Below are 27,283 nucleotides of genomic sequence, written 5' to 3' on the forward strand. Positions count from 1 at the left end.
TTTTTGCTTTTCCCACGATACATAACTCCGGTGGGTTAGTGTTAGGAACGCACAGCCCTTCCACGAAGTATGATGTCCTGATGCCGACTAATGACCAATTGAAACAAGAGTTCGCACTGCGAGTCTATTTTCTACAATTTTGTGAGTTCCTACTCAGTGTTTATCGTTTTTTTAAGGTTTAATCACCAAATACCATTTGTTATGATTCTGATATGAGTTATGGTTTGCGAACTGGACCGAGCCCAGCTTGAGCAGAGACATCACGGCATCAGTCACCAAATCCGTTTCGAAGAGAAGAGAGAGCAGCCTCCTTGCTTTGAAGATCTGATAATGTTTTGGGCATCCGTTTCATGACCAGAGTCACTCACTTCCTGTTGTCCAGTTTATTTCCACGAGAGTTTATTTCCTCAAAGTTTAAGGTCAACCAGCTCATTGAAAAGTTAACGTGTGTTCAGTGTTGTCATTGACATCAATCTTGAAAAGAGTTAACATAAGACCCAAAGATAACTATTTAGGGCTGGGGTGGGGGGAGAGGGGTTCGTGTAGCATAACAGTCTGCATCTATGGGATCAGAACAAACATTGATTCAATTTGTCTACACAACATCAGTCAAGAGTGTTAAGTGTGGCCCAGGTAGTTTCTACAGTTTGATTAAAAAAATGTGGATTGTTTTATTTTTCATGACATCTTGCATATTTTCTGTTACTGATTTCCACAATATTTTCTGGACTGTGCCAGACAAAGAGTTCTCTTCAGATCATAGTACTTTAGTAGCTCTATATGTCTCCTTCTTCATATTATTATGATTACTTTAGTATGACTAGTTATGTCAGTGTCAAATGACAGTTGTGAACAGAAGGTGAAAGGCTCAATAATCAAGCAATTATACAGGGTTGGACTTTTGTCCTATGGGTCTGAGTTTTAAAAGTCCGTACTTATTAATCATTCCATTGGAAATTTTAGACATATGTCACTATGGTTATCCATTATGGAAGAAAGTGGCAGTCTGGTGGTACACCGTGAGTATCTGACAGGACATCTAGTTATTCAGATGAGACAATAAACTGAGTTTCTGTGATCAGTAAACACTTGGCGTATTGAAAAAGACCCCATGGCAACAAAAGTGTTGCTGTCTAAGTATCTTGCAAAATTCTTTAGAAGAATGTGTGTGTGTGTGTGAGATATATATATATATATATATATATATATATATATATATATATATATATATATATATATATGCAGTCACTCAAGGAGTTGCTTAGCACATTTGGTATAATATTGCTGGTCAGGCATCCTCCTAGCACTCAGCAGCAGAAGTGGTGTAGCTTATTTGTCAGAAGGCAGTAACACTTCATTGAGAAATTGAAAAAGCATCCGTTTTCTGACTCATTCATTGCAACACCTGATAGGTGAAAGCTGATTATTTATTGAATATATATAGATCTACATAGAGAATATGTAGAGATAATGTATTGAAAAAATAGAAAATATATAAATTGGTATTTTTTTTATTTTGCCATGGCAGATTTCTCTGTGTGAAATTTGGGCTGCTCTGCCCAGGGAGAGCTCCGCTAGACTGACAGCGCCACCTATTTTTTTGTATTTTTTCCTGCTTGCAATTTTATTTGTTTTCCTTTTGAGGTGGATTTTTCTACAGAAATTTGCCAGGGAGAACCCTTTTATTGCCATGGGTTCTTTAACGTGCGCTACATGCATGCTGCACATGGGACCTATGTTTATTGTCTCATCTGAATAACTAGTGTTCAGTCCACCCCTCAAGGTCTAGTGGAGGGGGAGAAAATATTAGCGACTGCAGGTGTGATTCGAACCACTGTGCTCAGATTCTCTCGCTTCCTAGGTGGATGCGTTAGGCCAATACTGCACAGTGTAGAGAATAAATTGCAAATAAAAGTTCACTTTTTACCCTTTTGTTTTATTGTGAAGGATAGGAAGGATGAAATAAAACTTAGAGAGTATTGATAGTTTGGATTTTATTATTTCTTATTCCCTTATTTTCCTGTTTGCTTATTTCTATATGGATTTGTCAGAACGCAGCGATGCCTTCTTGAGAAACTGAAATTGTCACTTGAGCTTACCTCTGTTCAGAAGTGAGAGGAGAATTGAACCACTTCCTCCCTGAAGTCTGTCATGGGACATGAAGTGGTGGGCACGTGGCGGCAGGTGTTCCACTGGGGGCCGTTCCTGGCGCTGAGCGTCATCTTCACCATCAGCACAGTGACCATCAAGTGTGCGGCCATGTGGTGGCCCCCCACCCACAGTCTGGGAGGATTCCTCCACCTTCTGGCCTTCCTCACCTGGGTGCTGCTCACTCTCTTCAACTACTTCATGGCCATGCTCAAAGGGCCCGGCTTCGTCCCGCTGGGCTGGAAGCCGGTCAGACAGTGGTTTAGTTTGTGTGTGTGTGTGTGTGTGTGTGTGTGTGTGTGTGGCAGTGTGTATTTGTGTAGAGGGTGTGAGTGTGTGTGTGTGTGTGTGTGTGTGTGTGGCAGTGTGTATTTGTGTAGAGGGTGTGAGTGTGTGTGTGTGTGTGTGCATGTGTGTGTGCGTCTTAGTTATTCTGAGACATACTATATGATGAAGTATGAATAGCATTGATACATAAACTTTCTTACCATTTCAAATTTGTGTGGAGGGTGTGTGTGTGTGTGTGTGTGTGTGTGTGTGTGTGTGTTGTGTGTGTGTTATTCTGAGACATACTGTATGATGAAGTATGAATAGCATTGATACATAAACTTTCTTACCATTTCAAATATTACTTTACACAAATCATTTTATCATTAAGTCATATGTGCCTTCCAGATGTTATAGAAGAAATAATGGGCATTTGAAAAGTGGTATATCCTAATCTCAAACATGATATCTTGCACTCCTTTTACTCCGGATCATAGATGGATGCTATAGATAAATATAATGGAGTAATGGGCCCTTGAAAGCTGTGCCATCATATTTTCAAGATTATTCAGTCAGCACCTTTCTCCCTGCACCTCCCCCCAGCTCTCCTTCCTTTCAAAGCCTGTCTGTCTCACTCTTGTCTTTGTCATGTCATTCTGAATACTCAAGACACACACAGACAGACACAGACACATACAGACAGACAGACACACACACACACACACACACACACACACACACACACACACACATGCACATACACATATTTTCATGGTTTACTATTTTTTTGATTGAAGTTGAACAGTGATTTTTTTCTAATTTTGATACAATAATAGTTATGATCCATTTATGTTATATGGAATGAATTAGATCATTGTCTTGATTATGCAATGTTTACCACAGTTTTTGCAGTCATTTTGTTAAATCTGTTGACATCAAATTTTGTAAAAGAATAACTTCAAGCAAGCTTATTCTAAACAAGACTCAAAAGAGATTAACACATCTAAATATGATTGTTCTTTTCCTGTATGATGAATAATGCTGTGTTACTAGTTGCCTAGAAAAATCACACATGAAAATAGTTAATTTTAGAGTTTGCTTCTGTCTTGTCTTCTGGCATATTCTGGAGCAAAATGAACCATCATTTCAGAAGAAACTGGAGAGCACAAGGTTATTGCAGTATTGTGATTTCTGCAAAGGCTACAAAGCGCCCAGATCTCATCACTGCAGAAAATGTGACAGGTCAGTTGTATTGTACTTTTTGTCATAACTGATTTCAGACATTGTTCTGCTATTAAATCTTTCCATTGTAATCGTTTGTGTGTGTGTGTGTGTTTATGATTGTTCATAGCTGCAATTTGTATTATCTTGGTGTATAGATACACATATGATTTATATGGGTTTTTGTTTTTTTTGTATAGAGGTGTATCATCATTTACTATTAAATATGTGTTGTTTCATGTGAGGTGCTCACAGCCTATTATATGGGGAGTTTGCGCCATATAAGTACTATCTATTATTATACCCTTTACGACTGAGTAAATATAGTATTAATCTTATTCATATTTTTCAACAAATTAAAGAGTTATATCTTTCAAAACACTGTGTTTTGTATTGCAGGGTGTGGACTCATGCAGGAAGGATTTCTGAGGGAAGATTTCAGATCGAAGTCATGAGTTTTCCATTTAATGTATTATTGTGAAGCAGTTGTTTTAAATGTGTGTTTTGTTTTTTCACTTTACTTTTATCCTACAACATGGGATTTGCAAAAATGCTTTAGACATAGATCCCAGCAACACAGAATCATATGACACCATTATTACTCTGTTGTAGATATTGATGTGTGTAGGTGTTCTGTAGTGTATAGGTGGCGTGTGAGGCCACGCCGGTAGTGCACCATCAGTTGTGCCTTGCACTGACTTTACAGTTGCATCGTTTTGATGGCTAAGTGAGATATAATTGCTCCTGTACAAAAATATGTAATTCATCAGCATACAACAAGCCTATACTACTGGTATCACTCTCACTATACTCATACATATCTTGGGCCGCTCTGCTGATTCCCCCTTTTTTTCTATCATATCTCTATAACTCACCACTATCTTCTCTGCGAATTGTACTACAATTAATTGAATCATAATAAAAAATATTATCTTGTTATTATTAGTTAGCTAGTATCATACATAATCACGGCACATCATTCGGAAATTTTGTGGAAGGTGTGTGAGGAAAAGGACCAGCCAAACCTGCTGGGCACTAACCCAACTCTAACATTCATTTTGACTTGCCTGTTCGACGCCCTGTTTATCTATGCTTCCAATTAGAAGATCCCAAGCTAGAGTCACCAGGCATGTTTTGTCAGCGAATCTTGTGAGTCCAGGGTCGTTTATTTTGATCCATTGTGTTACTTCATGTGGTCAAGCGTTAGGTCATGCCTTTCTGAGAGTTACTTCATGTAGGCGCAGCCAGGTGCTTTTAGTACTCATGTCGTGGTATTAGCCATATTATTGATCACTTCATGTTATTTGTTCAAACCATCATTTTGAAGAATTTTATCCTTTTGTCAATGTCTATGTGTCTACAGTGTGATGTGTTCATTAGTAGCATGGTGGGAAGCTGTTGTGTCAGATTTATTCTGTAAAGTTCATGTACATAGCTATGTTAAACCATTTGTTTTTAATCATTTTACTGTGTGTGTAATTTTATTTCTGGTCATGTGACACTGTATGTTCAACATCTAACATTGAGTCCATTGTACTGCACGTTTTGTTATCTCATTTGTGAGTCATGTGATGTGGCTGTGTGTGTTGTTTTTGTGGGAATATCATTGTAGAAGGTGTTACTGGCTTATACTGTTAACAGTAAATTTTTGATGTAAGAGATTGTAATGTGGGTACTTGTCATCAAAATAATGCAAAATACAATAACAGCCACAACACCTTTACTATCTCTACTTCAATATGCAAACTGCTTCTATTTATACCAAACTACTACGCATGCTCTATACTCTAAGCTAGTTACTTAATACACATATGTAATACTACTGAGAATAGTAATAACAATAAGAATGATAATAATACAAAAATTATCATCATCATTGTTATTATTATTATTAGTAGTATTATAATCACCATCACCCACATCATTACTGTGAAATGCCATGTGTGTGGAAGGTGTGTGATGAAGATGGACCACCACTGCCCCTGGATCAACACCTGCTGTGGTCACTGGAACCATGCCAACTTCTGCTACTTTCTTTTCTTTGCTCCCTGCGGCTGTGTCCACGCCCTGTTCATCCTACTGCCTTCCATATATAGAGCCATCCATTTTGTGAGTCACTTCAAGTGCCTGTTGTTGTCAGCCATCCATTTTGTGAGTCCCTTCATGTGTCTGTTGGTTTTGGCCATCCATTTTGTGAGTTACTTCATGTGCCTCCAACGTTTTGGCCATCCATTTTGTGAGTTACTTCATGTGCCTGTCGGTACAGCCATTCATTTTGTGAGTCACTTCATGTGCCTGTTGGTGTTAGCCATCCATTTTGTGAGTCACTTCATGTGCCTGTTCGTGTTAGCCATTCATTTTGTGAGTCACTTCAGGTGCCTCTTTGTTTGTCAATTTATGTGCCTGTAAGTGTTATTCGTTCATTATGTAAGTCATGTAACAAGCTGTTAGTGTCAGACATTCATTCTGTGAGTCATGTAATATGCAGTTAGTGTTAGCCATTTGTTTTTTGAGTCATTTAACATGCTGTTAGTGTTAGCATTTTATTTTGTGAGTCATGTGACATGCTGTTAGTGTTAACAATTCAAAATTTGAGTCATGTAACATGCTGTTATTGTTATTCGTTCATTTTGTGAGTCATGTGATGTGCCTGTTAGTGTTTGTTCTTTTTGTGAGACATATCATTTGCCTGCTAGTGTTACCTGTTTATCTGTGCAACATATTGTGTGCCTGTAAAGTGGTAGCTGCCCATTTTGTGAGTCATGTTAGGTACATGTCAGTGCGAGACAATTTTGTGTCATGAAATGTGCCTGTTAGTTTAAGCCATTTATTTTGTGAATGTTTCTGTCAGAATGATGCAAAGGTGTTTATTTATTTGTATAACAAGTCACAAGCCATGGTTTATATCTTAATGGCTCAGTTACTTAAGTGTTTCATTCATTGTAATATCTAAATCAGCTAGTCATTAACACAGAAGTTAAGCATGTATCATTTAGGAAAAGTTTCTACAATGAACATCCAGATAAATGATTGCATATATGTAGAAATGAAAACTACCTGGCAGATTGTTTAATGTTTTTCTTGCTGAATTTCAGCAATACTACTTTTACTACCGACGGAGTGAGCCGCTGGTGTACCTGAGCGTGTATGGCTTTGTGTTGACCATGTTCAGCATCGGGTTGGCCATAGGTGTCATCATTGCTGTGGGCATGCTGTTCTACATTCAGGTAACCGTTCAGTCACAGGTGGTATTGTATTTGTTACAGTCATTTGTAGTGTTCTGCTTTTGAAACAGAATTGTGGGCTACTGACATACTGGATTTTTTAAATATTTTATTCTATTTTTTATCTGAAAAGGAAAGGGGAAAAGTGAGAAAAAATTTCTCTTGGTTTAAAGCAAAGGGCAGGTTGTTTTTGTTGTTGATTTTTTTTGTTATTTGATGGAGGATTCTGTTATATCATTTGCTGTTTTATCTCCAAGTGCTGTGCAGCTGAGCATGTTGTAAAATATGAATGGATGTAGGTGTGGGTCAAAGTTTTATGATTCAAGTAATGCTGATTTCAACTCTGATGGACATTTGTCGTTGACATGATTTGCAGTTTAGAGGTGAGAGTTGTGTGAAATATGCTTCAAAATCTACTGTAGTATTTATTTCAGGAACTGTGCTCCTGTTCCTTTCACTGCGAAAGTGAGCAGTAGAAGTGTTGGCTTTCACCAATTATTCCTTCCTTAGAGTGTGACCTTGAGCAGTAAAAGTGTTGGCTTTCACCAAATATTCCTTCCTTAGAATGTGAATGTGAGCAGTTACAGTGTTGTCTTTCACCAAATGTTCCTTCCTTAGAATGTGAATGTGAGCAGTTAAAGTGTTGGCTTTCACCAAATGTTCCTTCCTTAGACTGTGAACTGGAGCAGTAAACTGAAAGTTCTGAGCTTTCACCAAATGTTCGCTTGAATGTTTCAGATGAAAAGTGTTTTAAAGAATGAAACCGGCATTGAATCTTGGATAATTGATAAGGTGAGTAAACCATTGTTAGTTGTAGGAAGTGATAATGGTTTTATTTACAGGTGCTGTGTAATTTAGAAAGTTATCTGTAAAACTGAACATAGTTTCACATATGCCATGGTTGCAGTAAAAATGAGAAGTTATACATAAAATCGTAGAAATATTCTTTACCTTGGCAGGGAGAACATTCTTCCAGTAAGTGTTGCAATACAAGGAAGACAAGTGGAATTGTGAAAACACCTATATACAAAATTTTGGTAGTAAGATTATAGTTGTGGATGCCACAGTACTGCTACAAGTACAAATTGTGAGAGGTTATCTCAACATTGTATGAACAAAACAAAGAAATACAAGAAACACAGCACCATGAATATGTGTGTCTGTTCTGACATTTATATGCAATATGTAGTGTGCTAGACAGACATGAACAAATATTAAAATCCATACTATTAAACAATAATGACATGATATATAAAAAAAACACCCAACAAACAAACCAACAGCTGTATAATTATCCACAATAATGGAGGTATCATTAGAGGCTGATGAGACAGACTGCTGACATTATAATAATCCACAATAATGGAGACTTTAGATGATATCAATAGGAGCTAATGAGACAGACCTCAGACATTATCATGATGAGCTGATGAGACTGACTGCAGACCATACCATGATGAGACAGACTGTACCATGATGAGACCAACTGTAGACAGATCCATGATGAGACAGACAGTACCATGATGAGACAGACAGTGCCTTTATGAGACGGACTGCAGACAGTACCATGATGAGACAGACAATGCCTTTATGAGACTGACTGCAGACAGTACCATGAGACAGACAGTACCATGATGAGACAGACAGTGCCTTGATGAGACTGACTGCAGACAGTACCATGAGACAGACAGTACCATGATGAGACAGACAATGCCTTTATGAGACTGACTGCAGACAGTACCATGAGACAGACAGTACCATGATGAGACAGACTGCAGACAGTACCATGATGAGACAGACAGTGCCTTGATGAGACAGACTGCAGACTGTACCATGATGAGACAGACAGTACCATGATGAGACGGACTGCAGACTGTACCATGATGAGACAGACTGTACCATGATGAGACAAACTGCAGACAGTACCGTGATGAGACAGACAGTACCATGATGATAAAGACTGCAGACAGTACCGTGATGAGACAGACTACCATGATGAGACAGACAGTACCACGATGAGACAGAGTGCTGACCACTGCTGCAGGCTCTGGACCGTGATCGTACAGAGGAGGAGGGAGAGTTCATCTACCCCTACCACCTAGGGTGGAGACAGAACCTGCGACAGGTGTTCACCTGGTCAGGACGGCCCAAGTCCAACGGCTTCACCTGGGACATTGTGGATGGCTGCACCCAGTTCACCCTCACAGTAAGGGCTTGCTGTCTGCTGCTTCACAAACATTGAGACATATTCTGAGAGAGAGAACCTGAGGGTGAACTAATTCTGTTTGGTGTTAGTATATATATCTATCTTGGTGTTTACTTGGACCAGGTTCTATCTTTTGAACAGCAGATTTCCTCGATCTGTCAAATCTGTTACTTTGAGTTAGGTGGAATAATTTCTGTTCGGCACTTTCTGTCTTGGGATGCAACAATAGCCTTTGTCTGTTCCCTGGTCCTATCTAGGCTTGACTACTGTAATTCTTTGCTCGGTGGATGCCCCAGCTGCTTGTTCTCCAGACTTCAGAGAGTCCAAAACCATGCTGCAGGGCTTTTCTTCCGTTTTCCCAAATCTGCTCATATCACTCCTCTCCTTCATTCCCTCCACTGGTTACCTATTGAGAAAAGAGTAGATTACAAACTTTCCTGTGTTACAAATTTATGATTGGCGTGTCTCCTTACTTATCTGAGCTTCTGCATTACTACTCTCCATCTCATCAGCTCCGGTCATCAGGTGATGACCGTTTCTTAAAAATTCTCTCCTAAAGAACCAGATCAAATGGAAAACGCACTTTTTTCTTTCCAGGCTTCTTCCGCACGGAGCTCACTCCCTTTTCCTGTCTGTCATGCTGTTTCTTGCCCTTCTTTCAAAACCTCTTTGAAAATTCATTTCCAGCCATTTGAATCAGTATGTAAGTCCTTGTCTTCACTTTTATGTTTGCGTCAAGTTAATTTTTTGTTTCTGTTATTTTTACTATTTTTTAATGTAAACATGTTTATATGCCTTGAACAGCCAGAATGTGCTTGCATGCACATGTGTGTGTGTCTACATCTTGTGTGGAGTGGTGTGGGTTAGGGGGTTGGATTTGAAGTGGGATGATTTGTGCATGCGGGTGTATTTGTGCATTTTTTGGATGCATGTGTCATTGTATTTTTCATTGTTGATGCCCAGAGCTTCTGTATCATTAGATTGGGTGTACCAAATGTTCTTTCATTATTATATATATTGTTGTGCGTCGGGTCAGGGACATAGCCCTTGCTACTGGTACCATGTAACCCAGTACTACCTGCCGCATGTGAAGTCTCCCAACGACAGACCAGGTGGAGGAGGAAACCTTTCCCAACAGCTGTAAAGGCGGAAGAGGATGACCAAAGGGCAGGGGGAGTTCTTATCCTTGGCTGGAAGTCGTCCTAAGAGATGAAACTCTGAAGAAAAAACCTGCACCTGCCGAGGCCGTTCTACACATAACAGTATCTGCACCTGTGGGACTCTGAGCGTCGTTAGGCGAGAGAGTGGGGAACGGACTGCTCCACTCCTCTTCACTAAAAAAAAGTCACCTGTGCTAGTCAGGCAACTAGGCTAATGTTGGAACAACGAGCTAGCCCTTCAACACCCAGCTCTCCCAAGCCCTGTGGTGATGGAGAAGTGGTGATGGGGACAGGCAGAGGATGCTGCTGGCAGTTCCTATTCACGACTCTGCATGCTGGCAGCTGTGGGGTGATGGTCATCTGCTGTAGATCGGGGCAGATGCGGCGCCCGTATCCTCCCACTGCATCAGAGCAGCCCTTTTTAGGGACAGCACTGCTCTCCCCACATGGGGAGCAAGACCGAGTCCATGTACCAACCAGCTAGCTCACAGAATGCCAGTGCCTACCCCCCACCTGCAATTAAGATTGATGACACAGAGGTAAGTCAGTCGACAAGTTTTGCTACCTGGGCAGCACCCAATGCAGCAACTGAGCCCTTGATGCAGAAGTGATGCTGTGCATCACCAAAGCCAGCACCACCTTTGGCAGACTCAACAACAGGCTGTGGAACAAAGGCATCAGGCTCAGCACCAAAATCAAAACCTACAGAGCTGTTGTGCTGACCACCTTTTACTGCTGTGAAACATGGATGGCGTATCACCATTACATTCAACAACTTGAGCAGTTCCACCAGAGATGCCTACGAAAGATCCTCGGCATAAAGTGGCAAGACAGGGTCTCCAACCTCCAGGTCCTAGAGAGGAGTGGCCTGCCCGGCATCAAAATCCTGCTGATCCAGTGCCAGCTATGCTGCACAGGACACGTCCGCATGACAGACAGCATTATCCCGAAGATGCTATTGTATGGCCAGCTGAAGGAAGGCCATCGCGAACTTGGAAGACCCTGCAAACGCTTCAAGGACACCTTGAAGACAAACCTCAAAGCCTGTGACATAGACAACGCTTCCTGGGAAACTGATGCCCTTGACCGCTCTCGCTGGAGGATGTTGTGCTCTAGTGGCATAAAGACGTTTGAAAACAGAGAACACTGGCCATTAAGGAGAAGCATGAGCAAAGGAAGCAGGGCTCAACTTCTGGAGACATTTTCCCTTGCAACACCTGTGGGAAGTACTGCGCATCCAAAATCAGTCTCTTCTCCCATATGAGGACACACACCGACAGATAAGCCTGCCTGCCTACTCATCATCGGTCCGACAGGAGACTCCATAATCATCGTATTAAAGTATTTGATTTTTGTTCATGATAGTGGAAGAGTGGGAATTTCTTCTGCATTCATGGGCTACACATTGTATCCATTGGCAAGTACGCTTTTATGTGCATGACCGTTTTTACTTTTGCCCTGCCTTGTAGGCAGCCATTCTCCATTTTCAGGGGAGGAGGAGGTGACAGGCTGGGTATGTTCTTGTTTCTACAATCCACTGAATGGTGACAGAGATTATGGTATCTTTAACATGCATATTGTTCTTCTGTGTTGAGTTCACTGAAGGGGGTTCAGGCAGAAGCAGGTTTGTTAATCTGTTGAGCTGGGAGATAGGAAATATCTCCATCCTAAACTGAGCAGGTGACTCAACCTGAATTTGAACTCGGGACCCTGGGATTTAGACTCCAGTGCTTTAACCACTTGGCTGTTGCACTCTTGAAGAGTGGGAGTGTGTGTGTGTGTGTGTGTATGGTGTGTGTGTGTGCGTGTGCGTGTGCGATGTTGTCTTGTGAGTGAAACATAGTAACAGTCACTCCACACAGGTGAAATACAGTGGTGTTAGATTATTTAGTCCCCCCTGACTCCCAACCCCTCCTCCTCTTTCTTCCATGACCGTTTTCCACGTTTTTTTTGTTTTTTTTGTGGGTTTTTTTTCCATCTCCTTGTCGTGTTTCAGGAAGAACAGATCAAGCAGAAAGTAGAGAGAAGACCTGTGATTGGTGTTGTGTGTCAGGAAGAACAGATCAAGCAGAAAGTAGAGAGAAGAGCTGTGATTGGTGTTGTGTTTCAGGAAGAACAGATCAAGCAGAAAGCAGAGAAGCGGGACCGCACAGTGCTGTACAACATCATGGAGGGCTACTCTGGCAGACTGTTCCCCTGCTCCAAGGGCATCAAGGTGGCCTGCTGTTTCCCCTGCACTGACGAACCCCGCATTACTCTCTGCCCCGGCGACAGAGTGCTGGTCACCAGGTGGAAAAGGTACCGCCTTCTGAATGGCCATGAAACACCCATTTTTACAGTTCAGCAGGTGTCCTGGCCAAATCGTTTGTGTTTGGAATCTTGCATGAGTTTCCTGAGTTTGATTCCTGGTTTTGGCGCACCTGGTGGGTGAAGGGTGGATATTTTTCTGATCTCCCAGGTCAACAGATGTGCAGAACTCTAGTTTGTGAAGCCCCATCATGTGTATACACATGCTGAAGGGCTGATATGTATATTAAAGATCCTGTAATTCATGTTCATGTTTGGTTGATGGAAACATGAAAATACACAGCATTTACTAACCAAGACAGATTCACCAGCGAATTGATTTTGGTGTTATAACAGAATCAGAAAGAGACTTCATTTACCTGTGGTTTGTAATCTGAGTTTTGCTTCTTTTTTTTTCTTTTTTTTTTTGCTCACAAAAAAAAACAGGAATGGTACAGTTGTGCTCAATTCGTGATCATTTCTGACACAAAGAATCCATGCAACTAGCAACATACAAAGCAGGCTGAGAAACATTTGGCCAGAGGGAGAGGGAGAGAGAATAGCTGAGATGAAAGATGGGTTGCAGCGAGATTGAAACTATGTGGTTTATCACTGAAAATTAGCCCATTATTTTTACACAAAGTGTAAGCATTCATGGATCCGAAGTTGTTTTTCATGCAAGAAGTGTCCATTTCCATTCTGCATGCTTGTTTCTTGATCAGTCATAGATATGTACAGTCCATGCACACGTGTGTATATATGTGGACAATTTCATATGCAGTGATACTTTGATAGTTCTGTTTTGCATTTAGATTGCAGAAGAGCTTTTTTCCCTCTAGTTCTACCTAACTAAACATTACACATGTACGGAAGTTTATTTATTGAGACCAACATCCCCACACAAACATATGCATATGGTTTGATACATAGGTAGAGAGAACAATTAAAAGAGCTCACTTCATTGAATAAATCAAGAAAAATATCAGTTATAAAAAGATAAAGTCAAATAATAACAACAACAATGTTGACAATTGAAAGACACACACAAGCATGCATTCACATACATTCAAATATACAAAACGCATGCATGCATGCGCCTTGTACGCACGCACGCACACGCACATACACCAACAACCGCACACATACACACACACACTACTCACATACTCACGCAATTTAAAAAAAATATATATATATATTTATTTTTCATGGTTGTGATTTTTGTGTAGAGTTTTTATTTTTGTTATATTTTACTCGTGTAATGTGCCTTGAGCATTACTGTAACTTAATGAAAGGTGCAGTATAAATAAACTATTATTATTTCAAGAGATGCTTGCCCAGAGTTCTTAGGCAAATAGACATGGGAGAAAGGCCCACAGCAAGACGCTTGCCCAGAGTTCTTAGGCAAATAGACATGGGAGAAAAGTCCACAGCAAGATGCTTGCCCAGAGTTCTGAGGCAAATAGACATGGGAGAAAGGCCCACAGCAAGACGCTTGCCCAGAGTTCTTAGGCAAATAGACATGGGAGGAAGGCCCACAGCAAGACGCTTGCCCAGAGTTCTTAGGCAAATGGACATGGGAGGAAGGCCCACAGCAAGACGCTTGCCCAGAGTTCTTAGGCAAATAGACATGGGAGAAAGGCCCACAGCAAGACGCTTGCCCAGAGTTCTTAGGCAAATAGACATGGGAGAAAAGTCCACAGCAAGATGCTTGCCCAGAGTTCTTAGGCAAATACTGAAATAGACATGGGAGAAAGGCCCACAGCAAGACGCTTGCCCAGAGTTCTTAGGCAAATAGACATGGGAGAAAAGTCCACAGCAAGATGCTTGCCCAGAGTTCTGAGGCAAATAGACATGGGAGAAAGGCCCACAGGAAGACGCTGGCCCAGAGTTCTGTGGCAAATGGACATGGGAGAAAGGTCCACAGCAAGACGCTTGCCCAGAGTTCTCAGGCAAATGGACAAGAGAGAAAGGCCTAAGGGAGAAAGGCCCAGAGTGTTGAGGCAAACAGACAAGGGGTAAAAGGCCCATAGTTCTGAGGCATGACAAGGGAGACAGGCCCAGAGTTCTGAGGCATGACAAGGGAGAAAGGCCCAGAGTTCTGAGGCATGACAAGGGAGAAAGGTCCAGATTTCTGAGGCATGACAAGGGAGAAAGGCCCAGAGTTCTGAGGCATGACAAGGGAGAAAGGTCCAGATTTCTGAGGCAAATGGACATGGGAGAAAGGCCCAGAGTTCTGAGGCATGACAAGGGAGAATGGCCCAGAGTTCTGAGGCAAACAAACAAGGGAGAATGGCCCAGAGTTCTGAGGCAAATGGACATGGGAGAAAGGCCCAGAGTTCTGAGGCAAATGGACAAGGGAGAATGGCCCAGAGTTCTGAGGCAAATTGACATGGGAGAGAGGCCCAGAGTTCTGAGGCATGACAAGGGAGAATGGCCCAGAGTCCTGAGGCATGACAAGGGAGAAAGGCCCAGAGTTCTGAGGCATGACAAGGGAGAAAGGCCCAGAGTTCTGAGGCAAATGGACAAGGGAGAAAGGCCCAGAGTTCTGAGGCAAATAGACAAGGGGTAAAAGGCCCATAGTTCTGAGGCATGACAAGGGAGAAAGGCCCAGAGTTCTGAGGCAAATGGACATGGGAGAGAGGCCCAGAGTTCTGAGGCAAATGGACATGGGAGAGAGGCCCAGAGTTCTGAGGCAAATGGACATGGGAGAGAGGCCCAGAGTTCTGAGGCATGACAAGGGAGAAAGGCCCAGAGTTCTGAGGCAAATGGTCATGGGAGAAAGGCCCAGAATTCTGAGGCAAATGGTCATGGGAGAAAGGCCCGGGGTTCTGAGGCAAATGGTCATGGGAGAAAGGCCCACAGCAAGACACAGTCCAGTTTCAGACATCACCTGTGCACAGTGTGGGAGGGACTGCATCTTGTCTCTTCTGTATCAGTCTGTCAGCCACACTTGACACTGTATCCATCCCCACCCAGAGTTGAACTCCATGGTCTCCCAAGACTGATGGATGTCTGTTATCATTAGTTGTATTCCAAACTGCTTGTTGCTGTATTTTTAAGAACACTATTATTTTCTCAGAGGTTACTGTTAGTGATTGGATTGATGAATGACATTTGTGTGATTTCAGACATTGGTTGTATGGAACAAAGCTGTTATCTGCTGAAGAAAAACAAGGTATGTGTTGTGGGTATTTTGGTCAGTCTTTCTCACCCTTTCTCCCTAAATAAGTAAGTAAGTGTGCCTTGTCATGAAAATAATAATCAACTAATTTTATTGATTATCAATATTGTATTTATGCCTCCCTCTCCATCTGTTTCTGTTTCTGCCAGTCTGTCTTTCTGTTTCTCCATCTAGTCTTTTTCTTTTTTCCTTCTTGCTTTCTGTCTCTGCCATCACTGTATTGTTTATGCATATCTTTTTGTTTATACATAAAAACTTGTCAGTGTATATGAATTATGATTATGTAATTTGCATACATATATTATTTCTTCTCTTTTTTTTTTTTTTTGCTGTGGTGAATGATTTGCTTCTTTTATGTGTGTATTTTCTCTTATTTTCTTTTTCTTTTTCTTTCCTTGTTCATTTGTTCCCTCTTTACCACTGTCCGTAATGATGCGCAGGATGGAAAGGATGGATAAATTTGCAGAAAGTGTATTGAGGGTCGGGCAGATCACTTGATTTTGTCACTGTCTCTTGTGATCTCAAGGACAAGTTGTGAACAGGGTCAGGTTGTCTTGCACTGGGTGCTTGCTGATAGATGTTTAATGACCGTCAGGTTGTCTTGCACTGGGTGCTTGCTGATAGATGTTTAATGACTGTCAGGTTGTCTTGGAATGGGTGCTTGCTGATAGATGTTTAATGACTGTCAGGTTGTCTTGCACTGGGTGCTTGCTGATAGATGTTTAATGACCGTCAGGTTGTCTTGCACTGGGTGCTTGCTGATGGATGTTTAATGACCGTCAGGTTGTCTTGCACTGGGTGCTTGCTGATGGATGTTTAATGACCGTCAGGTTGTCTTGCACTGGGTGCTTGCTGATAGATGTTTAATGACCGTCAGGTTGTCTTGCACTGGGTGCTTGCTGATAGATGTTTAATGACCGTCAGGTTGTCTTGCACTGGGTGCTTGCTGATAGATGTTTAATGACCGTCAGGTTGTCTTGCACTGGGTGCTTGCTGATAGATGTTTAATGACCGTCAGGTTGTCTTGCACTGGGTGCTTGCTGATAGATGTTTAATGACCGTCAGGTTGTCTTGCACTGGGTGCTTGCTGATAGATGTTTAATGACTGTCAGGTTGTCTTGGAATGGGTGCTTGCTGATAGATGTTTAATGACTGTCAGGTTGTCTTGCACTGGGTGCTTGCTGATAGATGTTTAATGACTGTCAGGTTGTCTTGCACTGGGTGCTTGCTGATAGATGTTTAATGACCGTCAGGTTGTCTTGGAATGGGTGCTTGCTGATAGATGTTTAATGACCGTCAGGTTGTCTTGGAATGGGTGCTTGCTGATAGATGTTTAATGACCGTCAGGTTGTCTTGGAATGGGTGCTTGCTGATAGATGTTTAATGACTGTCAGGTTGTCTTGGAATGGGTGCTTGCTGATAGATGTTTAACTCAGTCGAGTCTTGCTGGATGCAGATTTCCGACACTGTTCCTTTCGCTTAAAGTTGTGTCGGACACATTCTTCCGACAGATTTTGATAATTTTTTAATGTTACCGATCTTACTTTAAGGGCGACAACTCATGATTTCCAGGTAACTCAGACACTTATCTCGCAAAATCCATCCCTTAGACTGTTGTTCATTCATTCTGTAGTAGCTTTAGATGGTTTTGTTCTGACCGACCCTAACTTCACAGAAACACATGGTTTTCAACATGGCGGCACCCAGTGAAACCGATTTGTGCGGAACATAAGAGTGGCCAAAGTCAAGTAATCTCTTTTTTTTTTTATGCAGTATGAATAAATGATATCATGAGCACATCAAACCAAGAGTACAGGAGTGTGACTGAACCAGTGTAGGAGGATTCAGAGCATGAAGAAGTGGATTACCTGTGTTAAAAAAAAATGTTGTTTTCCTGCCAATGTGTATCAGATTACCTATATCATCAAAACCATATGGTTCCTTCATTTAACCCTTTCGCTGCCAGGAAAATAAGATTTAAGTGAAATCTATTTGCCAGGGTTTTTTCACAAAAAACGGGTATAAATTTTCCAAAAATTCTGTGCTCTTTGTTATTGGAAAAAGACCCATAAAAGTATATATTTTCTGAAAGGTAAATGAATAAAGAATACAAAACACATGCTGTTTTCCCATTTTATATAGTTTTAGTGACATGCTGTTGTTTTGAAATCAGTGTTTTGTTTTTTGTCACATTTTCAACTTGTTCATTACAAACATTAGTCAGGTAATTTGCACAAAAACATCATATTTTCTGGACAAACACAAAATCATACTAGAACAACCAGAATATATTTTTTTTAAGAGATAGATACACAATATATTGTGACTTCTCCAAGTGATAAGATGGATGTGAGGCCACGCCCCCTCAGTCTCCACCACCCCTCCTCCTCACCCCTCTCACACGGTCACTTGATTCAGTTCTCATCAGACCTCGTTGGCTGCGTGCCAAGAATATCGCTCTGCTGCTAATTCGGTCATCTGTCGTCTGCTAACATGTGTACAGCAGGCATCACTCACTGACAGTCGCATCTTGGCCACTCTCTTCATTATTCATTTATTTTCTATCGGATCGTCCTATAAATGTTCATCTCTATCTTCTCCTTCGAATTTACACTTCAATTCTTTCTGAGCATCAGCTAAAGAAAGAAATCATGGTTGATTTTGTTCGTCACGATCGCATGTCTTGAGCACGGCGTCAGTCCGACATTTTGTTGAGCGAGCGAGGAGAGAAGTCAGGCAAACACTTGGACAGTGACCCAACCAAAACGTTCAAATAAAGGACTGCTTCATGACGTAGATGGGGTTTCTAGCTATGAATAGAATCTAGAGAGATTCCCCAGGCTAAAGCTACCACTATTTTTGCCAAGGAAGTGAATGCAAACCAGGGAAAAGTCAGAATATTTCGATGACGAGTTATCTCGTCATGCAGGCAGCGAAGCATACATGCTTGCCATGACGAGTTATCTCGTCATGCAGGCAGCCTAGGGGTTAAGGAAAGCGTTTTTAATACATTCATTGTTGTATCTGCCCGTTGGTATGTGTTTATGCTACACTGAGAGCGCCACCCTTTTTTTCTTTTTTTGAAAAAGTTTTTCCTGCCTGGAATTTTATGTTTTCCTGTTGAAGTGGATTTTTCCACAGAATTTTGCCAGAGATGACCCAGTTGGGTTCTTTTACACGCGCTAAGTGCGTGCTGCACATGGGACTCGGCTTATCTCATCCGAATGACTAGTGCCCAGACCACCACTCAAGATCAAGTGGAGGGGGAGAAAATACTGGCAACTGTGGGATTTGAACCAGTACATTCAGAATCTTTTACTTCCTAGGCAGATGTGTTACCACTAGGCCAACACTTCTCAGTGTTTTTAGTATTCAGTGAAGATAAACTCTCTCTTTTATGTCAACACATTCCACTTGTGCTTGTATCCACACACTTGAATACACACACAACTAGGCTTTTTTGTTTCTCCCTCTCTCTCTCTCCCTCTCTCTCTCTTCCCCTCCCCTCCCCTCCCATACACAATGACAAATGTTCACAAAATATCTCTTACACATTTGTTCTCTCCATGTATAAATCTGTCTGTTTATCTGTCTACATTTGTTAGTGGTAGTATCACTCTGCGCATGTGTGTTGTGGAGTGTGTGTGTTTGTGTGTGTCTGACTTTCGCAGAGTGCAAAAATCAAAGTTTGCAAAACTTGAAATTAGTTTAAAGTTCCTTGGCTTTGTTTCCATTGTGCAGTGAAGCAACGCATTCGAGGCTGGTTTCCCCGGCGATGCGCTAAAGAGATGATGGATGACAACGAAAACCTCTCGGACAAGAAGGATGATTGAGATGGAGGGTGATAGTGAGCTTCATCTGTGGAGATGAAGAAGAAAGTTCTTATGTATGTGATGATTAATCAGACAGGTATTGATTTAATGTGAGACTGACCAGGTATGAAAAGTTTGTTTCTGGTATGCTTGATGGTGAGAGTGGGATGTTTCTGGCGCCAAGATGGGAATAGTGAATAGTGCTAGTGAATGTGTTTGAGGAGTGTTGACAGGGGACATGAAATGGGTTGGGGGAATAGTGAATAGTGCTAGTGAATGTGTTTGAGGAGTGTTGACAGGGGACATGAAATGGGTTGGGGGAATAGTGAATAGTGCTAGTGAATGTGTTTGAGGAGTGTTGACAGGGGACATGAAATGGGTTGGGGGAATAGTGAATAGTGCTAGTGAATGTGTTTGAGGAGTGTTGATAGGGGACATGAAATGGGTTGGGGGAATAGTGAATAGTGCCATTGAATGTGTTTGAGGAGTGTTGACAGGGGACATGAAATGGGTTGGCTTCATGGCTTACACAAATAAATTTTAGGTAATGATGCCTCGTGCAATACTTTTTAAAGCAAGTAGACATGTATCTTTTAGAATTTTTAAAAATTCTGATGTGATAATTAAGTAAGCATGGAGACTGCCAATTTGTGGTTTTGACTTCAGAAACACAGAGTCTTGATTTCACTTTTGACTGACTTGTGACGCAGATTGAAACAAATTCCTTACAGAATACAGAATACTATACCCGAGAATCAGTCATTCAAAACATGTGTCAATGACATAAAATGGTTAGAGCAAACCATCCACACAGTCAGTTATCACAGTAGACAATGACAACAACAGAAACCCTTAAAAGGTAAATGACTCATATGTCATCACAGCCATACACATGAAATGTAGGATAGGTATAAAATAGCGTACTAAAAGTAAATATAGACATATGATAACAATATGCAGTTCAACAGTGATTTGAGTAAAGATGTCTTATTCCATGCATATACACTCCAGCATACATTTTGAAGGAGTCACATATTTGATTATCCTTGAAAAATATTGTGTAATTACTTCCCAGAAGAAAAAAAAATGTGCAAGGACTGGGCTTGAATGGATTTTGGATTTGTTCCCAGATTCATGGAAGAAGTTGAAGAAGAGTTAAAACAAGCTGCTGAAACGTCAGCCTCACTCCATTGTGCCAGAAGAAAGCACATGTTACAGAGACAATAATTTGACTGTCACTGTTTTTGTAAAACAGTTAATGTGATAGGCCTACGTTTCCCCAACACTTGATGTAAAGTCACACTTGACCTTTTTGTCTTCTTTATAGAGAGCCAAGTCATCCTCTGTTGTTCCTGGACAATAGTATAAAATCAAATCAATATAATAGCTATAATGTGCAGGTATAATCAGTTTGATGCATGGTTTTGTAATCATTTATCCATTTGCTGAGTTTTTAGAGCATGAAGCTATTCCACTTCCTGTCCCCTTTAAGATCACTTGTTTTTTTTCTGCTAAACGAGTATTATATGCTCGGTGCAAAAACAAACTGACTAGCACATTGAATGGCCAGATCTGTGGAGAAACTGCATTGTGTGGGGTGCTTGGTTTGCACATTGAGTCTGCAGACTGGATGTTATGCATGGAATGTGTGAGGTATTGGTTGTTTGGAGATGTTTTGAAAAAAAGTTTTGAATGTGCTTTTAAGTATTTACATATATATGTGATACATCTATTGCCCAAACATCTAGATCATAAGAAACAGAAGCATGCTAAAGTGGAAAAAAATTGTGTAGAAGAAACTGTGTTAGAATGTGTGGTGTTTGTTTGTCTGTCTGTCTGTCTGTCTGTCTGTTCTTAAGTCCAGATTTTCTGAGGACCAGACTGATATACAGAGGAAGAGTAACTGTGCCACTGGAAAGAAATATATTTATCTTCAAATCAAAGAAAAGGAAAACAGAGGAATGTATGAGTACCTAAAGAACAAAGTGTGTCTGTTGAGGTGGGGAGATACATTCTGTGGAAGTATATATCATTTTATTGCATTTCGTTGTTTAAAAAAAACCCAGCCAACCAACCAACAAAAACAAAACAAAAAGAAGCACACACACACACACACGCACATGCACACACACACTCAGACACACACACACACACACAAACACACACTCCCTCATTGATGTATTTTGCATGCATTCTAAATAAAGACAAGAATAGTTTGACAATGGGTTTTGTTCATTTTTGTTTCACTGTTTTGTTTAGGCAAATAATTTTGTTGAAGTTCAATCATTTTAAAAGATTTCTCTGTTGTTGTTGTTGTAACACTGATGAAACAAAATCTGTCTGATTGTCATGGAAATAAATGTGATTAGTTTCCACGGGGAAATACTTATTGTAAGTGTTTTTCGTTGGTTTTTTGTTGTTGTTTTTTACATTGTTGAAATCAAATCTCTTGTCTTTTTGCCATGAAAATAAATCTCATTAGTTTCTTTGGGAATACTTCTTGTGTGTGTGTGGTTTTTTTTTACATTGGTGAATAACATTTTTTTGGTCTTGTTGCCATGAAAATATATCTGATTAGTTTCCTTTGGAAATGTTTCCTGTTTTTTGTTGTTTTTTTGTTTTGTTTTTTTAGACAAAATCTGTCTTGTTTCCATGAAAAAAAAATCTGGTTAGTTTCCTTGGGGAATATATTCAGCAGTCAGTTTGGTTATGGATATTTGCAGTACATATCAACAGTCTAAGTATTTTACTATACTATTTCTGGCTGCCATAATTATTGTACATCTGTGATTATAAACATTATCTTCAAGACATTCAGTCTAAAATAATAAAGATGCATAGTAGTGACAAACTTACAAACAGGTGGAAGGGTGTGTGTGTGTGTGTGTGTGTGTGTGAGGTGGCTTGGGATGGGGTTTACAAACAGATTTTTGTTCTGACAGCTTGACCCACAATAATTTATTTGACCCCTCAAGGGGTGATGGAACACTGCTGGAACAACTCAAGGGACATAACTCAATCTGACAACCATGTTCATGGAAGGAAGAGCCAGATAATGACAATGAGTTTACTCCCATGAATTGTTTTGAGCCCCAGAGAAGCAATGCAACATGACAATAACAGGATAATGGCTACAGAGGAAGAAGGAACATTGGTTCTTTTCGTCATCTTCTTTCTGAAGAGGCCACCAAAACTCTTCTTTCTGCTTTTGTTGTCTTAAGACTGGATTATTTTAATTCTCTCCTTGCTGGCAGTCCTCAGAATCTTCTCGTTCGACTTCAAAAGGTGCAGAACAATGCTGCTCGTCTAGTCATGAGATGCTCTAAATCTACCCATATCACTCCCTTGCTTTGTTCTCTTCATTGGCTCCCTGTCTAGCCACGAATTGGATATAAACTGTCTCTGATGTGCTTTAAATCCCTGAACGGTCTCGCTCCTTCCTATCTTATTGATCTTCTATATCTGTACACCCCATCGTGACAGTTGTGCTCCTCATCTGGCACTCACCTTCTCTGTATCCCGCACTTTAATACCAAGACCGCAGGCCAACGGTCATTCTCTTTCCAGGCCCCATCCTCGAGGAATAAGCTCCTTCTTTCCCTCCGCAGTTTGGTTTCTCTGTCGTCCTTCAAATCCTCTCTTAAAACTACTCTTTTCACATCCTCATTGGCATCTCTATTTCATTCCTCTCCAATATATATATATATATATATATATATTTTTTTTTTTTTATGATAGCAGATGTGATGTAGCATATCTGGATCTGTTTTCATGCTCCCACACTTCCATGAAACGGAAACTTTCACTGCCAGATTGTCAAATGCAATGTACAATTTTTTATTGTAAAGTGAAAGGTACACAATGAAGAAAACTGACATTAAATTTGTTAGGCTTTCATTGCATTCCCAAAAGTGATGCCTCCAAAATTTTAATGCTTTAACAGTGAGGTTTTGGATATGGAAACAACTTCACTGCCAGGAAACTCAGTAAGTTGGTTACATCCTGATTTTGAAGTCAACAGAAATGCTGTGATTCTTGGTCTTGGGCAGTTTTTCAGTGCTGAATTCTTTTCTTTAAAAAGTAAAAGATCTGATAGCTCATTTGTTACCAACTCATTTGTTATCATCAGACAGCGAACCATGAGATCATCAGATTATGGATACTGGCTTCACCTGAAAATCTATTATTATTGTTAACCAAGACGTGGCAATAAAATGGGAAGGGGGTTGCCATGAGCAAGGTCAGAATGGTCTGAAAAAGGCAGGCATGTTTGTAATTGTTCATCTGATTGAAACTTTGATGGACTTTTTAAACTGGTTCATACCTAACCATCTATTTTCCATGCGTTGCACCCTGTTTTCGTTTTCATTTGCACTTGGGATGTGCCTGAGAATGTGTATGTGTGAGTAAATTGTTTTATTCATAATGTGTTAGTCTATCTTCAGGCATGTACTTGTGTGTGTGTTGTGTGTGTGAGAGAGAGAGAGAGTGTGTGTGTGTTTTGGCTTGGATGTTTGCACTGGTGGACATGGAAGTCAACTTGAGATTTTCAGTGACTGACACACACACTGGTTGGTCTTGTCATTATGCTCTGATCTCATTGTTGTGCTGATGGTTTCCTGCACCTTGTTGCTGCTTTTCACTGTCACTGATACTTGATTGCATCACCCTTTAAAACAACAACAACAAAAAAAACCAACCAAACAAACAAACAAAAAAAACAAAAAAACAACAACCTGCATCTACCTTTTACATTATGTGACATTGATATTTGAACTCAATGGTGGATGCTTAGTTGTAGTACATATATGTGATGGATGAACAAAAACAAATTCAGCAGAATACAAACAGCATACCTCTCTCTCTCTCTCTCTCTCTCTCTCACTCTTACCCACACAGGGTCTTTCTTAATACACACAAGCATCATCCAAAAACAGAAATTGCAGTATGATCTGCATGCAGTTTTACAGGTACTATCCTTTTTTGATAAAAGAGAAGAAAGTCCAGTGTTATAGCTGTCCATGTGCTGTAAAATATGTGCTGCAAAATATTCTTCAAATGAAATGAGTATGATCTGCATCACAGCGTGTGATTTTGTTGGTGGTTACGTGGTATAACCCAGTGTTCAGTTGTGTGTGTCTGTGTGTGTGTGTGTGTGTCTGTACGTGTGTTTGTGTTTGTATGTATGTATGTGTGTACATTGTAAACTTTAATGTTGAAATACATTGTCTGCCAATACGAAATATGGATTAAACAGTGAGAAAAAGATCTTCACAGTCATACCAATAATGGGATATAAGTTTTCCCGATTAAGCTGTATTTCTGGATCATTAACGATTTATTTCATTGAGGATCTGAATTTAAAAAATCACAATTTATGGGTTGATTTGAAGACAGCCTGACCTCGTTCTTGTTTGCAATTACAAGAAAAGAAAAACAAATTCTGGACAGAACACATATAGCGACACTTACGACACCATCCATGTGTTTAGTGGACAGGAATATTTTATAGTGGGTACTGAATTCACCAGAATGAACATGAAAGAGAAATCACAGGACTGTGCTGTAGTTTCTGTCAGCCTGTTGAATACACAGATGTGGAGAAAACAGCTACATGTTGTGGTGTGCCTGAAGTGATGGCAATATCTCCTTCACCGCGCACTTTAAAGAATTTCTTAGAAAATCAAGATACACCAAGTAAGTCTACTTATTCTCAAACGGAATGTGCTTGGTTCTAACCTGTTAACATGCTCTTTTTTTTTTCTTTTTTTTCCCCCATGAAGCTTTATATCATTAAAAATAGAATGCATTTTAACTTTTTTTTTATTTACTGGATGAGGTGTGTTCTGCAAGTGAGTCTTGAAGGCCTTGCCTTTTGTTTTATTTGTTGAAAGAGAATTTTTTTTATTTTTGAAAGAAGAATGTTTAGTGTTGCAGATGTCCATGTGCTGTTAACTGTATGTCTTTAACCTTTTCATCGCCAAGCTCACATTTATGCACAGGCGTGGTAGAGGACCCATGTCACTGAAAGGTGACCATTCATTGGTCTGTTATCCATGAACCTACTGCTCTTAGTCTTCGGTGGTAGGATAGGCCATATTTTCTATACATCACAGGGGGAATTCCCAGCTATTCTTAGCCACTGTCTTTTCTGTGTATATACCACAAGGGAATTTGTACTCTGAATTGACTGGTGGTGAAAGGGTTAAACAAAACTGAGTATGATCTGCTTGCAATTTATAGGTGGTATGACATTTATTTCAAGAATTAGAGAGAAAAGTCAGATGTACAAATATATCTAATTGTGTCGAGAACATCTCATCAGAATATCTCGTTGGATAACCATGACAAACCTGGATCGTTGCTTGATAAATGTTGGCTGGGCTATAAGCAATGATGGTAGATAAAAATATAATGCTTGATAGATGTAGACACGTGTGATAATCTTGTGTCCTCAGGCTCTGTTGAGACAATAACTGAGAACATTTGAAGTGTTAAATGACAGACCTGACCTTAGGAAGCTGGCTGGCACACCACCACCCTGAGCTTCATCAGACTCTGTCCAGACATTTTGCCCCCACTGACGTTTGACACCTTGTGAGAATTGTGGTGCTGGCACACTTTGCTTTACCATGCCTGTGTGTATGTGTGTGTGTGTGTTATAATTCTTCCTTTTATTTGGTATTTTCTGCACATGGAAAATGGCAACTTGTGTTTTTGATTTTTGCTTCTTTCCAGTTTATAAGTGCCAGGATAATAGTGTTGATTTTATGCTTTGTTGTATTTTTCTTCACATGTTCATAAATCCTTTTGTAAACTGTCATGGAGGATATATTACATTTGTCATCTGGAAAGCTGTCATAGAGGGTTATGTAATGTATCTGGAAAAGTGTCAGTTACATTGTCGGTGAATCATGAACGCTATAATGATTATGAGGGCTGTCAAAATGTTTTATAGTTAATGTTGCTAAATATCTGTTTTTTTCACAAAATAAAGCTGCTGCACAAGTTGTTACTCAAGCATGTGAGGAGCACCTGGTCTTTTACTTTTCTTCCTTTGGTAATTGCTCATTTATGCTCTTTACTGACTGATGTGCAAGTGATGTGATTCATGTTATCTGCTACAATTCTGCTGCTACATGCTGGCAAGGTAACAGACCAGTGTACTCTGTCAAGTTTTCTTTATCAAAACATCTTGATCCATTGCATCAGGACAACCTGATGAATAATGCACAATAAAACAAACGAATGAAATGTTGTTTTGAAAGTTGGGAATTTTTGATAGATAGATAGATATACACCTGTTGTGTCAATGCAGTGAACATGGCTGCAGATATGTATATTACAATTTAAGTGAATGGGCAGGCTGCTTATGGTATTATCAGTAATTGTGAGAATGGCAGGTGAAGTCAAATTGATTTGATTTTTACTGAGGGTAAAAAGTTAGCTTATGCAGGGTTTTTTGTTGTTTTTCATTCTGTCCAATGTGAGGGGACATTCACTCAGTAAATACTTTTGTCTTCATGCATTGAACACCTTTATTCTGGATGATATAGCCACTTTTTGTTTTGATTCTTGACTACACTTTCTATGTCTTTGCTTTAAAGTGCCTTGTGAAGGTGTGGAAATGTGTCATCCTTTTTTGTTTGGGGTGAAAGGGTTTTGTTTGGATTTCTTGCTTTGTTGTTTTAATGAAATATCAGTCGGTGTATTTAGTGATTCTTGATAACTGTGTGACTGAGATGTTGGTAATAAAATTGATGCAGGTGTCCAGA

General features: G+C 40.3%; 1 protein-coding gene across 3 annotated transcripts; it reads left to right on the forward strand.

Moving 5' to 3' along the window:
- The first annotated feature begins 20 nt into the window (after positions 1-20).
- Positions 21-27,283, forward strand: LOC143281258 (palmitoyltransferase ZDHHC6-like). Of its 3 annotated transcripts, none has more exons than XM_076586378.1 (10): positions 21-141; positions 2,110-2,397; positions 3,566-3,657; positions 5,589-5,745; positions 6,732-6,863; positions 7,599-7,652; positions 8,905-9,066; positions 12,337-12,524; positions 15,644-15,690; positions 19,438-27,283. In XM_076586378.1, exons 2-10 carry the CDS (start codon positions 2,152-2,154, stop codon positions 19,527-19,529), a joined length of 1,170 nt encoding a protein of 389 aa, XP_076442493.1. In that variant the 5' UTR covers positions 21-141; positions 2,110-2,151; the 3' UTR covers positions 19,530-27,283. The 3 variants fall into 3 exon arrangements, with proteins under 3 accessions (XP_076442493.1, XP_076442509.1, XP_076442501.1); XM_076586394.1 differs by having other exon boundaries at positions 3,569-3,657; XM_076586386.1 differs by having other exon boundaries at positions 62-141; positions 2,113-2,397.

Source organism: Babylonia areolata, chromosome 1 (genome assembly GCF_041734735.1).
Source record: "Babylonia areolata isolate BAREFJ2019XMU chromosome 1, ASM4173473v1, whole genome shotgun sequence".
NCBI lineage: Eukaryota > Metazoa > Mollusca > Gastropoda > Neogastropoda > Buccinidae > Babylonia > Babylonia areolata.

What these genes read in the sequence shown, in the direction of transcription:
- LOC143281258 (XM_076586378.1), top strand. Translation starts at nt 2,152, where the DNA reads ATGGGACATGAAGTGGTGGGCACGTGGCGGCAGGTGTTCCACTGGGGG. An exon ending in GCATGCTGTTCTACATTCAG is followed by an intron (nt 6,864 to 7,598) that starts GTAACCGTTCAG and finishes TGAATGTTTCAG; the next exon opens with ATGAAAAGTGTTTTAAAGAA. An exon ending in ATCTGCTGAAGAAAAACAAG is followed by an intron (nt 15,691 to 19,437) that starts GTATGTGTTGTG and finishes TCCATTGTGCAG; the next exon opens with TGAAGCAACGCATTCGAGGC.